Here is a 15,129-nt window from a genome sequence, read left to right as displayed (position 1 = left end):
GCTGTTCTCTTGGTGGTGTGGTTGATAACATCATACAATCGTAATGTTCATACAGCAGAGTCTGTTTTCGAAAGGCAATACGACTTAATACCTTGAATGAGAAGGGTTCGGTTTGTACTATCACGTGTTGATGGGATATATACAGTCGAAAAAGAATAAAGTCGAAATGTTAAGAGGATTAATGCAACCCATATAGGTTGTCCTAAAAGTTATGGAGGGCTTAAAACAGAGTATGTCTTCTGGATGGAATGGACTTGACAATGCAGAAGTTACAATTTAACTCCTTAGTGTTCAACATAATACTATATTCTCTCCAAGACCTCCAAAAGATTAAGAGCTTATCTGAAACTCTTATCAACGAAAATCTGTCGCTGGTATATATTTGTAGCAGTTATCACACTTTGGTACCGTGGCTGATCTGGTATTTCGAAGTTTTTAGTTATTTTGCTTTTGGCGGCCGCCTTTTGCAAAGAGCGGCCGCCTATAATACTGGCGGCCGCCTTTTATAATAAGCGGTCACCCTTTTCCTTCGAAAAAGGCGGCCGCCCTTAATAACTGGCGCCCACTCTTTATAACAGGCGGCCGCTATTTATAAAGGGCGGCCACGTTTTTTAAAAGGCGGCCGCGTCTTTTACCGCCTTTTTCATAATCTGGTCTGTGAAATACAAGAGTCGTCAATGTTATTTTGTACTAGCACTAGCACTAGCTATTTTGTTTGAAAGTTGTCAGGTTTGATGATGATTCTGTCCCAGATTCTGAAAACAGCAAAAAAGCAATCTAAAAACAGTATTACCTTGTCATATCCTGATTCCTCCATGTTTTGGTCTTCTTCGCCAAGATTCCTTCTCACCACATACATAAAATCACATGGGTAGCTACCATGTTTGTTTATGTTTAGCCAATACATTTCACAGACCAGATTATGAAAAAGGCGGTAAAAAACGCGGCCGCCTTTTATAAAACGTGGCCGCCCTTTATAACTGACGGCCGCCCTTTATAAATAGCGGCCGCGTTTTTAAAGGGCGGCCGCCTGTTATAAAGAGTGGGCGCCAGTTATTAAGGGCGGCCGCCTTTTTCGAAGGAAAAGGGTGACCGCTCATTATAAAAGGCGGCCGCCGGTATTATAGGCGGCCGCTCTTTGCAAAAGGCGACCGCGGATTATAACTGGCGGCCGTCTCTTAAAAAGGCGGCCGCCAAAAGCAAAATAACTAAAAACTTCGAAATACCAGATCAGCCACGGTACTTTGGCAATTTCATCTATCATTTAATAATGATATTGTAAATTTGGCATTTGAATGTAAATTTAAAAAACTTTAAAAGCATGTTGTTTAAATTCAGAATTGACCAAACCTTTTTGAGAAAAATGATTTTTTTCCTGATAAATTTCCCCTTGTTTTTCGACTGTCTTTATAACGAGCTGCTTTTTATCTCTTTCTCTCTCTCTGTTTTCTGTACACAACAATTTATGACTTTCGTTAAAAATCTGCTCACGTGATCAAAATCAACCAATAATAGCGTTACATTTGATAATAGCGAAAAGTAAACATCGGCAAACATGATAGGCAAAGATCAGATATGGGCGCGCGTTGTTTCTATAGGTTCATACTCCAAGCTGAATAAACATATAAATCAGTGTCGTGTCTCTATCCAAGAGACTCACTTATCATTTCAACCCACAGGAAAAAGTCATCAGATCACACGGGTGGGAAAACTTAAATTCCGACGCCGTAATTTTCAAAAATCAATTTTTGCGTGTGATTTTATAAACTGATAAGGTGTGATTGTTTTGGCAGTGTGATTTCCGATATCACACTGCGGAACTTTTCAAATAGTTATTTTTAATTTTTAAATTCGGCGTGTGAAATCCAATTTAACACTTTTAAACTTCACTGAAAAGGCTTTATCGAAATCACACGTGTGATTTCTAATTTCCACAGGCAAATAAAGTTTTTCAGCATGTTGTACACTTTAAATTTTCGGCGTGTGAAATCCAATTTAACACTTTAAAACTTCACTGAGAAGGCTTTATCAAAATGACACGTGTTAATTCTAATTTCCGCAGGCAAATAAAACTTTTCAGTATGTTGTACACTATAAATTTTCGGCGTGTGAAATCCAATTTAACACTTTGTCAAAAACTGGCAACTATAGTCCAAGAAGTATAAAACTTACACTACAAAACTCTAAAAACGTAGAAGGACAAGATAGAAACAAGAAATCGCAGTCATTAGTTCCCACGGGTGGGAAAGTCAAATTAACACGGTGGGAAGGTACAATTCCCACCCTTGTACTACGCATGCGTAAAGAAAACCACAAGTGAAAATTGGGCCAAAACTGTTCAGATTGCATTCAAATCATAACATTATAAGGGTGTATTCGATCAGTGTGTAACACAACGCTAAAGGTGAGGCGTCCCGCAAGGGCGGCCTCATTCGTTCGCAATGGACTTGCGTCGCAAGGGCTCAGTGGATCGGTGAGACGGGTTTGAGGTCATTAAATTGGCTCTCTAGTGCAGCTCCACTGTTGTGACAAAAGTGCCGGGATTCTCAAAGTAGCGCAAGTACATGACAGAACGAATGGGAGCTATCGAGCCAATGCTCACGAATGATCGAATACATTTAACAATTTATCAAATACAAATCAAAGCCATCTTCCAAAAACTTGGTGGGGAATCAAAATTTCTGCGTGTGGTTTTCGATAAGATAAGCGAGTGTAAAATGCTAAATCCGACGTGGGATTTTCATTTTAACACGCGAAGAGAGAGGGCCTGAAGTACGAAATTAGACGTGGGATTTTCGATTTAACACGTGGGATTTTCGATTCAGCACACAATGTTTAAAGCGTGTGATCCTGCGTTGACCACGTCGGAAATTCAATTATACACGTGTGATTTTGAGGGGTGTGATTTTGCGTTTCCCACCGGCGTAAAAACGAACCGATTCCCACGCGTGGGATAGCAGTGCGAAATGTATACTTTCACACCGTGTGATTTTCACTTTCACACCGGTGTGATTTGATGACTTTTTCCTGTGACCATTTGTTTGATTATTGGAACTGAAGATGAATAATAGCACAGCCTCTACATCAACATCATGTACATACAGCTACGGTGATATCTCCAGCATTTCAAGATACATTTTGGGCACTGGATTTGTGGTATGTTCTATCTTGGCAACAACCGGAAGTATCATCTCATTGATCATTCTACAAAAACCTTCAATGCGATGTAAAAAGTCCAACAAAATTTTATCATCCCTATCAACGTCAGATACATTGGTTGGTCTTGGATTATGTATTGTTTTCACCATACAAATGTTATCAGAGGATCTACGATCGAGTTGTTTTCTTGAAAACACTAAGAATATCTTAGCACCCTGGATGATTGGTACTTCCTCTCTCAATATTGCCTTGATCAGTTATGACCGGTATGTCATGCTGTCAAGCCTTACAAATTATGACATTAAAATGAACAAACGAAGATTATATTTTCTAATTTTGTCAACATGGATAACACCGATCCTGTTTTTCATGACTGTCTTCATCAACCGTTTGTTGTTTATGGCAGCTTTGGCTTTGTTTACAATCATACCATTAATCATCATCATAGTTGCTTACTGTATGGTTGTCAAATTCGTCAAAAAGAATTCGTTTGTTAAAGAAAGGAGCGAGGGCGGACAATCATCGAAGAATGAGAATAATCGAAGATTGGTACAACGATTAAGTGTTCTGGTGTTCTGTTATTTCATCTGTTTACTACCTTTAATGGTCAACTTTTTCTGGGAAATTTTCAATCGACTTTCAAAACAAGAGAAATCAGTTACTCATCAAACTCTCACTGTCGTTGGTGCTTTATGCGCATGCGTCAACTCCGTTTTGAATCCGATTATTTACTTTTCAAAGTTTCCCGATTTCCAGAGAGAATTTCGGAAGATGTTTGGGTTACGAGGTAATGCAGTGATCGAAACAAACTCGACTAACAATGATACGACTTCTGAAAGAGTCAACTAAAAAATCTGGGTTTGTTTTAAGTTTTTAAATTTTCTGGACTAGAGGGATATTGTACTGTGCTATTTATAGATTAAAAACAAAAACTCTTGGAAATTTTGATGGGAATATATTCTATATCTAAAATCTTTCTTTCACATACCACTATTTAAATTCCCTTTAACTTTTTGCTAAATTACCCTCTTTTTCGGAATGATTACAAAATTAATCGTAAATCGTAAATATACATAATTAACAAAAATATTCTTAACTTTTTTTCGTTTTTATCAGTTTGAGTTATTTATATATCAATACTTTTCTTTTTCTAAAATGACAGATATTACATATCTTCACTATATTTTTAATTGATTATTTCACATTATTGATTGGAAATTGATATGCAGTAAAAGATAATGAAATTTGATTGTAAAATTAAATATACGACATTTTTACTACCCAATGTTAATTAGAAGAGCCCCCCCCCCCAGCGGCACCCCTAATCACGCCATCACGCAAAAAAGTTTTATCCATCACGCATCACGAAAATCGCTAAAATTTGTCATCACGCAAAAAATAGTGAAAAATAGCCCAAATCACGCATCACGCCTCAAATTTTTGCCCTATCACACATCACGCCAAAATCTTGATCACGCCATCACGCCAAAAAAAAATCTCTAACCACGCCATCACGCAAGAAAAAGTCCCAATCACGCCATCACGCAAACCGCCGGGGGGCCTCTTTGAATATCAGTCTGGTCTAGAAACGCAAGCAAAATATTTAATTTTAATTTTAATGTTTGGCTTGTAAAACACTACTAGTGGTTGCAATGTACACGCTTTTTTATATAAGAATACACTTTATAAGAATGTCCATGATGAAAATGGCCAAAATATTTAGAATATGCTGAGAATGTCACCATCATGGAATTTTGCTACTCAAGCTAAGAATGCCATTTTAGAGCCTTTTAACTTATAAATTGCCTCCCTCCTTTCACAAAAATGTCATTTTAGGCTTGAGAATGAGACGTATGTACTGAATGTTAAATCTAGTCTGAATTAGATCCTAACCTAAGAATGCTGTAAGAATGTTTTAGGATTATTTTCCCAAAAAAAGTCAAGAATATAAATAATGAAATGGATTTACACCATTCTTATAAAAAATAAAGCGTATTTATTTTTTTGGTTATTTATTTCCCTGTTATATGCGCATAGAATTTGTGTATTCTTACTCGTAGATGGTTTCCTATTCATTCACGGATGTTATCAATTAATTTTGAAATGGCTTTGATTTGAAATTGACTATTCTTTAAGAACACTGTTGTTTGATTTCCAGGACTTCTTGTGGACCTTTAGCTACCCCCTGACACCCTGGCTGACAATCCAAACAAACTTTTGAAATATTCTGGAATTTTTGGAAATTTGAGACATAGACTATTGGGTTTAAGAAGGAATTGAGAGAAGTGGCAAATATACCAACGAAAGATAATGTTTGATGCGCAACCGTCTTTTTGCCTCTCGATTATACTTTATAAAAAAATTCTAAGAAGAAATTGACAGTCAGCGGTAATAAACATACGAAATAGCAAATGATGAGAATAGTTAACCTTTTCACGATTTTCTTGTTTCTCTCGCGACGAATTTGATTTTGTTTGATGTTATCAGATATAAATGTGTTCTTCTTGACATATCTGACCATCACTTTGTAGTATGCTGCGATAATGATGATCAAAGGTGATGTAAACAAAGCCGTTAACGATATCAAAACACAAGTCTGTCAATCATAATCGGTAAAAACAGAGCGACGGGGGAAAAGCCAAGTCACTAAGATCATTAGGTACAACTTACGTTTACTCATTTCCCGATCATAATCGGTAAAACTTGACGTAACGATCGTAACTGATCAATGCGATATTCAATGCCGATGTTTGGACAATCCATGTCTCGATAAAGTTTTTCATCAATTCAATCAAACAACTTTTCCAAAGTTTGTCTGATAATAATTGACCTGCCACCACAGGACATAATCCAAGACCAACCAATGTATCTGACTTTGATAGGGATGATAAAATTTTATAAGATTTTTTACATGGCATCGAAGGTTTTTGTAGAATGATCAATGAGATGATACTTCCGGTTGTAGCCAGTAGACCCCATATAGCCAAGCCTGATCCAATAACGTATCTGGTTAGACTAGAGATATCAGGATAGCTGAATGTACACATTGGAGACGTTGAGTATGGAGAGACCATTGATGTCTGGTTAACATCCATTTCTGCAAAACAGCTTGATGTATACTATTGAGTGTTACTTTAGGCGTACAAACTTTCGCGAGTAGAAACATTCGCGAGGACGAAAAATCGTGAAATTCACGATATTTACTTTCGCGAATTTAACGGAAAAATATTTTTCGCGAGCATAAACTTTCGCGAATCAAGACGGAAAATTGAGAGTTTTCACATGAAAAAATGGCTTACATGGACAAATATTTCTTAGCTTGACTTGAAACATTTGTCCTTTGACTTGTTAGTCTTTTAGCAGGCTAAAAGGTGCCATGAAAGTTACATTTTATTCAAAGTTTGAAGTTTTACAGATTTTCTATTTTGTCAAGAATTTTTCTTGAGCATAGACTTTCGCGAATGGCTCTTCCTAGAATTTTTAAAGACATTTACTTTGGCTAGGGCCAAAATTCGCGAAAATCGCGAAAGTTTCTGTTTGCGAAAGTTTGTACGCCTAAAGTACTCTCTTGTCTAATTTTGTCAATGATTTTTCTTGAGCATAGACTTTCGCGAATGGCCCTTCCTATAATTTTTAAAGACATTTACTTTCGCTAACAGGGCCAAAATTCGGGAAAATCACGAAAGTTTCTGTTTGCAAAAGTTTGTACGCCTAAAGTACTCCCTTGTCTAATTTGTTTTTGCGTTTTCTGGATATTAGCCAGTGTAAGAATCACAGCTGACGTCATATTTAGTGCTTCTGATAAATGAAATGGTGTTTTCACTACACTATAGTTGGCCCAGCGCTAAGCGAGTGGGCCTTTCATTTGCAACGTTCTGTTCGTGTGTACGTGTGTCTGTCCGTCCGTTTTGGTAGAAACGGCGCTTAAAACCAGTACCACACTTTTTAATTTTGCCGTCTGGAGAGGAAAAAGCTTGCTAAAGTCGGATACTGGCTATAAAAGATATATTTTCTGATTCCGCGCTCCTTCAAAACAATTTTCTAAACAAAACAAGATGGCGGTCGAAGCGAGGAGGTTGATTCATACTTTCTTGAACATTTTCTTTGCTTTATGTAGTGGTCAAGAGACTTTCAAACCAAAGAAATTTTGTATTGATTTTTCTTTATAAACCTTTTTCAACATTCTGCCATATCTTATAGTCTTTGCTCAAGTTTTCATAAAGTTTTTTGAGTGAAAATTCTACCTTAAAATCACTTTCATTTTTAGTTTCTTGTTTTCAAAAAGACTTTATTTTTAGGAAATAGCTATTAATGGCTTCTGATATAGAAATAAATAAACTGAAATGCAGCTGATGTGTAAAATTGAATAAGATTGGAACATTTTTCTTGATGCCACACAAGAAAACAGTCACTTCTGGATCTGTCGCTGTTAACAAAACAACGGTCTCAGTGACAATGGGACGTGGTACCATGAAGTCGGGTAACTTGCATCAGTGGAGGCAAACATGCATACCCTCAAATGAATGACCTGTCTGGTCATTAAAATACAAAGTTAAATCAAAACAAAAATGGTAGAATAGAGCTACGAGTGGAGCTGCGTAGTTCATTTGTTTTGACAGTTTGAAATTTGAGTGCTATGCATGTTTGCCTCCACTGATGTAAAGTTACCAGACTTCACGGTATGATTTTCAAACTCAACACATAATTGTTTAAAGTAAACTGATTCTGGAATTTGGTAATGGACACTAAAATGGAGCTCATGTTTAAATTGGAACAAGATTGGAACTTTTTCCATGATGCTACGACGGGTGAAAATGGTTATTTCTGGATCTGTCTCGTTTGACGATTGGTGGCTTGATTTTTCAAACTCGACACAAAATTATTTCAAGTAAGCTGATTTTGAAATTATGTTAATGGAGACTAAAATGCAGCTTGTGTGTAAATTTGAACAAGATTGGGACTTTTTCCATGATGCTACGACGGGTGAAAATGGTTATTTCTGGATCTGTCTCGTTTGACGATTGGTGGCTTGATTTTTCAAACTCGACACAAAATTATTTCAAGTAAGCTGATTTTGAAATTATGTTAATGGAGACTAAAATGCAGCTCGTGTGTAAATTTGAACAAGATTGGGACTTTTTTCATGATTCTACGCATATTAAAATAAATTTCTGGATCTGTCGCATTAAACAGTCGGTCGCTTGATTTTTCAAACTCTTTCTCCGTTTAGTTTTTTAAAGATTATTTTTCTGGTTTACGGTCTGATCCAACTAACATGCCTACAGGGATATTTCTCCCTGCATGTGAGTGCACCTAATTGGTTAAAAAGCGCCCACTCACTATATTTTTGCGGTTTTTTTAAATATTTTTCTATGGGCACGCATAATTTATGGAAATTTTCCACCTAGGACATTTTTATTCCAACCCCCCGCTTATTAAGTTTTGAGATTTTTTCCAACCTCCCCCCGCTTATTCCAAACCCCCCAGCTATTAGGTACCAGAGAGTATTCAACTGGTTGAACCTGCGCCTGTAGACCCGGTTGGTTAGGAGACCATTCAATAAAATTTCAAGCGTCTAACCAATGAGAAGTACCGCGGTGATTTTGAAAAGATTTTTCCTGTCCTCACTTTGATCCATGTCAACAAGGTCATACATTTGCTATTTCACACGCTCGTTTTCAACACGTTGCTTTTCGCTGGGCCTTCACGCCCAACGGGCTTCTTGTTTACTATTGATTGACCACTGATATTGTTTGACGGTCGTTTCGAATTTCTTCTTTTTTCCATTCATGACCACAGTTTCATTCACTTCTTCTTCATTTATATAGCTTTCCGAACATGTGGAAAAGGTATGAATCACATTGGTTGGAGTGGATGGGTAGACATTCAAATATGTCTCGTAACAAGATTGAAAAAAGATGAGAAAGCAGGAAAATCTCCTAAAACCCCACTTGTGGAACATCCCTTATTTGGTGTATTTGGGCAATATTTTTTTCCCCAGGCAAAACCTTAAGGGTGAAATCTTTTGAAAATTTCAAACTCATTTTTAGACAATATCATGTATACCATTCGGAAGCTATAATAGAAGACTTTTAAACGGGTATAGCCGATTTCATTACCTAACTCAAGATAATCAATGCAGAAGATGCAATTCATGGTCAATTTTAGACCAAAATGTGGCGAAAGGTGGAACTTAATAGTGAGAGATTTTCGATAACAGGGGGTCCTCCTGGCGCTATGACAGTCTCTCTTCATTACTATTTATAATTGTTTATATTCGTATCTAATAGGTGTCGGAATTATGTTTGAACTTGTTAATTATTTCAATGAACGTACAAATGGGGAAGGGGTACTTTAAAACGAACGCTGATAAACAAGGGGGGAGCTGGATCTGGAAATAGGGAAATTTGGACGAACGTACTTTTTCAATGCTCCCGTCACGTATGTTTGATCTTCCAAACTTTTGCAACTTAAAATGACATCAAAGTAGTAAAATAAACGAATTTGCCCTCAAAATTAGAACAGGGTAAGAACAATCTGAACTAAATTGTCAAAAAAATGAGAACAGCCGAATGCTGGTTATAGAAATAACAGTGTTGAGTATTTCAAATTCAAACAGTTATATGTTCTGATCTTGAAAGAATTAGATGCTCGTTTATAGCCCGTTTTGAAAGCTAAGGGCACTATGACTGAGCTGGGACAATACAGATGTCTGTGGTACTAGAAGGTGCCTCGTAACCTAGTCTAGAGCTAGACTACTAATTAACATCAGTTTTACTCAAAAGCTTCTTTTACAGTAGTAGAAAAAACCTACCTAGAAGTTTGTTTACTTTTCGAGTGTTTGAATTAGTTTTCCACTATTCCAATTTCCCATACGGCTTTTTTTTCTTCTTTTTGACTTTGAGGCAGGATTGCTCCTACGTTTTGTGTTTAAAGAACAGTGGTCTGGAAATCGAGACTACTCATAACCTAAACATCGTCTCGCTTGATGCCCGTACGGCAAGCCTTAATAGCGAGTTTATGTATTTGCACTTTTGAGGACGGTAAAGTGACTGAAGCGATTTTGAAAAACCCGCAGTTCTGACCCGCAAAATCGAGGACGGTAAAAGTGCTGATTTACCGTCGTCCTCAGTTGGTCATGATCTAGCCAAATTAGAACCTTACCGTCTCCGTCGCTGAAAAACACACATACATAAACTCGGTAATGTTGATTTCCAAAGGAATGACCTAAGTAGATCTCCATCGACTGAATTTGTCAATTTCAAACGTTTTCCCTTGGCTTGGATTAGGGCTCTTGTTCTTATATAAAAGAATTAAAGTTTGGATTGTAGTTTGTGGTATGGGTTAGAGGTTTTTTGTAGAGTATGGTAGCTTTGTTGAGATGGCGTTTTAACGGGTAACAATGAGCAACAAAGAAATGAAAGGAGTGCAAAATTTGTTTTTACTTATTTTTTTAAAAGTGCCTTGTTAGCAAAAATCATTTATCTTTTGATTGGTTAGGCAGTTTAGATATCTCACCACGACCCATCGAACCATGGGCCGAGGTGAAAAATTGTTCTTAACTGATTATAAAAGGGATACTGGTATGTCTGCAACATCTAGTGTTAATCTCCACTAACTGTGGTGTGTTAGGAGGTGCAACTGTCCCCAAGGCTGCGATTTTGTTGCATCCCGCCACGCTTCTGTACAATCTTTTTTTGCTGAAAAGCTTTTAAAACTATGGCAACTTTGTATAGTGTAATTACTTTTGCGAGGTTTGATAAGAGTCTACTGTATGGCTGATATTTTATTTCAGGTGATTATGAACTTCTTCTCATTTCAGAAGTGCATATGAATAATCATAATATAAACTCATCGTAAAAAAAAACATTAACAGATAATGGCTGCAAAACCGATATCGGCAGACACTCCTCAAGCTCAACAAGCCAAGAAAGAAATTCTTCTCATATTTGATTTTGATAACACAATCATTGACAAAAATACAGACTCAGAAATCATTAAAGCACAAAATTTATATGGAAAATGTTTGTCAGGGAAGAGGTATTTAAAAAACGACCTTGGTTGGGCTGAAACAATGTCCCTGGCGCTGGCTGATCTTCACCAAAATAACATCTCTCAAAAGGACATTGATAAAATTATCGAAGATATACCATTGACTCCTGGTTTTGAAACCGTTTTTGAATTTATACGTCAGAATCAAGAGAAATGTGAATGCATAATGCTCTCGCATTCGAACAGGTGAGTCATCTTGTTGTAAATTAACTTTGCAGGATTATTCCGTTTATTAATTTTGAACTTAAAACTTTAGTTTGCAATAAAGCGAAAGTTAATGAAACCTCTTAAATGCCAATTTTAATGGTTTGGTTCCAGGATAGAAAACATATTCAAAAATGAAAGGAACTGTAAATCATGATTGAAGCCAATCCCTCAATAAATATGTTGAGACACTGCTACCCATAGCTGACACACAACGTTGTTTCGACGTTCATCTAACGTTATATGGACGTTGTGAACGTTAAATAAACGTTGAAACAACGTTGTGTGTCAGTTCAGTAGCCAATTCATTACGAACAAGTCGCCATTTGCAATGTTGCGGTGCCTTTTGGCGGCCAAAGAGTCTTAATGACAATAGGGTAAAGTCTCGTGCATTCATTGGGAGATCGGAGCTTTTGTCGATTTTGATTTCTCTTGGCTAAGTAGCATATACGAATAGATAAAATACCAGTTCAAACATTGTGTTCCCACTTTTCCATTTCAGTTATTTCATAGATTTATTGGTGAAGAAATATTCAATTGGTGATTGTTTTGATTCTATACACACATACGAAGCAGAATGGATGAAGGATGCACCTCTTCTGGTCAAACCTTATCATCCATTCCTTGTCAATTGTCAAATCTGTCCACCAGATTTCTGTAAAGGTACAAAAATGTTACAGTTGACGCTCTCTAATTTGATGTTCTACCACTCGTTAAGCTCCATTATTCGATAATATTGAAAGTCACGATCAACAAGAAACGCTCATAAACGACAACTTAACATTGGATACGCTCCTTTATTCGATTAAAATCCGATTCCCATTGAAAATCGAATTAGAGAGGGTCAACTGTATTCTTAATAATGTTAACACTTTATTTTTGTAATATATTACGTCACGAGCAACGCTTACCTCGTTTTCAAAATATTACTATGCTAATCGACTCCTAGGGGTAATTCATAAAACGTTTACCCTATCCTGTAAATGTTTACAGACTTGAGGACTATTATGACCTTGTTAAGTGTTCCGAAACGAGGTAGTCGTTGCACCCAATAAATTTATAAAAGGCTATTGAGAACTCTTTTTTCTTGTTCAGATATGCGCTGAGCTCCTTAAGTGAACATAAACCAGTGATGTCGAAGGGCTAGAAGTGAATCGTTACTCTTTCTCAGGCAAGGAAAAGTGAAACCGTAAGATATACACCGTTATTTTTAACGACGGATTGAATTTAGCAGTTTCTTTGTTTTCGAGATGTATATTTTTTTGAAATCTAGTAGCATATTCTACTTTCAATCTGGTATTTGTTTAAAAACCATGCGGGCTGATCAAGGCTCGATCCTACTTAAGTAGGATTTAGCGGCTTCGAATCCTACTAGCTTCTAGCCCTTCAGGTATTTACTTAATTGAAATAGACCTGTTTACATTGCATTGTACAAACCAGAAAGTTTTTCTCGATCCTCTCAGCTTTCAATGTTGCATTTTCCAGGTGTTTTCGTCGAGACGTATCGTGAACAAACAGAATGGTCACGTGATATGAAATGGAAAAACATTTTCTATGTTGGTGACGGTGCTGCAGATTTTTGTGCTGCTTTATCTCTACAATGTCACGAACACGTGTTAACGAGGACAGGTTATTCTATGCATATGAGGTTGTTGAAAGATAAGGGAGATAAATTTAAGGCGAATATGATTGAATGGAATAACGGACATGATGTGGAGAAGATTTTAAAGAGTAGGATAGATGATGCAATATAATTGAACAAATAAATGAGACTTACCTAAGTTGATATTTATTTGTGATTTTATGATTTCTAGTTTCCAGTAACGATGAGAGAGATTATAATAGCGAAGAGAACGCGGAGTGGAACAGTCAGTATTGGCAAGTAATCAGCTTACAGAAATAACGATGAGAGAGATACCTGGGAGGGTAAAGCACCTGGGTGGGCGCTATAATCTCTCTCATCGTTACTGGAAACTAGAAATCATAAAATCACAAATAAATATCAACTTAGGTAAGTCTCATTTATTTGTTCAATTTTACGTCATTCTAGTTTCCAGACTCTTCGAGAGTATAGTGAAGATTTCGCAAGTTTTTCTGTAAGCCAATGCGAGAGGTAGGTTTTAACGAAATAGATATCATTTGACACCTTTTTTGGTAATTCTGTGAATTAAAAATATATAATGCAACTTACATCAAGGTAGGTAAAAATAGTATTATCATACTATCAAAAAACACAACTAGTGTCATGAACTTTAGAAAAAATTCTCAGCAGATAATCAATAAATAAAGAACATTCAAACTAAATCTAATTCGCATCTCATTTAGTTAGTACGTAAATAGCTTCTAATACGCCAGATTTGCCCAAAATTTCATATACATAACTCAAAGTAATATTATAATTATAGTAAACTATGAAATAGTGTTAATTTTTTCAAGTGACAATGTCAAAGTCGCATTCAATTGTCCTTTGATAAGTGGTTGCAAACATACGTTCATTTTTCCAACCAGCTATGTTGATAATCGTTTTTAGAGGTATCCACTTTTTGGATGCTTTAGATGTAGCTGCCGATCTAGAAGAATGGGTCGTATATTTAGAAATATCAATACCGGACAACCTTAGCACCTCCTTACACCAGCGTGAAATTGTGTCTTTAGATACAGGTTTATGCGGTTTTGCAAAGCTAACGAACAGCTGTTTTGCATTTGGTGCTAAGGTTTCAACTCTATTAATGTATTCTTTTAAGTGTATCACTGCACACAACTTATGTTCAGAAAACATTTTGAATTCTAAGGGTTCCACATGGTTTGTGGCTTTTGTTTGCTTCAGTTTTTCCATAATAGGAATGTAAACTGACGTTTCGTCAATAAATTTGACATCAGCTCTTGCAATGCAATGTATGGTTTGTGACCTTTGACCCCCTGATATCAACATTAAAAGCATACATAGTTTTAGAGTTAGCATTTTCAGTGGTAAGTTGGCAGTGATCTCAAGGGATCTGAAGAAATCAAAGACTTTGTTTACATCCCAAACGACTGTATATTTGGGGAAAGATGGCTTAGTTTCAAATACACCTTTCATGAATCTTTTTATAATGGGAAGTTTTCCGAAAGTTGTCCCTTGTTTTGGAGCAAATACAGCTGAAAGAGCACTGCAAGCTGTATTGAGTCAACCATAGCTTTGATTTTTCTCAAATAAATTTGTTAGGAAAGCTAAGGCTTGTGGTATTGTTGGGTCAAAAGAATCAATACCTCTTGACAAAGAGAAATCTTTCCAAGCTGTGAGGTACTTAGCATTGGAAGATTTTGTACCTTTTCTCCAACTTGTAAGAAGAATGTTGATTGAGCTTTCATTTATTCCCACATTTTGATATCTTTGCCGGATAAGATCCCCGCCATTAGGGTAAGATTTTTGTGAAGAGGGTGTACCAGATTTGGAGCTTGTGGCATTGTCATTACGGTTGGACAGGGTGGAATCGTTACCAGCTTCGATCTCAGCATTTCCATGTAAGTTGTATACCATTGCTGTTGCTTTTTCGTGTCGAATCTTGTGAAGTACACGGTCGATTAAGCTAAAAGGAGGGAAAATGTAGCCTTTAGTGTTGGACCAGTTTTGGGCTAAAGCATTTATTAAGTGAGCATATGGGTCAGGCCTGTAGGAGACATATTTGGGTAGCTGAGTGTTAAGCCTACTAGCAAAATAGTCTATTTCTGGTT

General features: G+C 36.7%; 2 protein-coding genes across 2 annotated transcripts; both read left to right on the top strand.

The window, feature by feature from the left end:
• Positions 1 to 3,038: 3,038 nt before the first annotated feature.
• On the top strand, positions 3,039 to 4,100 carry LOC136808901 (protein trapped in endoderm-1-like). The gene has a single exon (XM_067065467.1). It carries the CDS (start codon positions 3,061 to 3,063, stop codon positions 4,006 to 4,008), a length of 948 nt encoding a protein of 315 aa, XP_066921568.1. The 5' UTR covers positions 3,039 to 3,060; the 3' UTR covers positions 4,009 to 4,100.
• A 6,726-nt stretch (positions 4,101 to 10,826) lies between these two features.
• On the top strand, positions 10,827 to 13,201 carry LOC136808846 (pyridoxal phosphate phosphatase PHOSPHO2-like). Its single transcript, XM_067065403.1, has 3 exons — positions 10,827 to 11,397; positions 11,918 to 12,078; positions 12,901 to 13,201. The coding sequence occupies exons 1-3, from the start codon at positions 11,039 to 11,041 to the stop codon at positions 13,167 to 13,169; spliced, it is 789 nt and encodes a 262-aa protein (XP_066921504.1). The 5' UTR covers positions 10,827 to 11,038; the 3' UTR covers positions 13,170 to 13,201.
• The last annotated feature ends 1,928 nt before the right edge of the window (positions 13,202 to 15,129 follow it).

The sequence above is a fragment of the Clytia hemisphaerica genome, unplaced genomic scaffold (genome assembly GCF_902728285.1).
Source record: "Clytia hemisphaerica strain Z4C2 unplaced genomic scaffold, Clytia hemisphaerica genome assembly, whole genome shotgun sequence".
Lineage (NCBI taxonomy): Eukaryota > Metazoa > Cnidaria > Hydrozoa > Leptothecata > Clytiidae > Clytia > Clytia hemisphaerica.
Note: the sequence above shows the minus strand (reverse complement) of the source record. Positions and strands in the feature narration are given on the sequence as shown.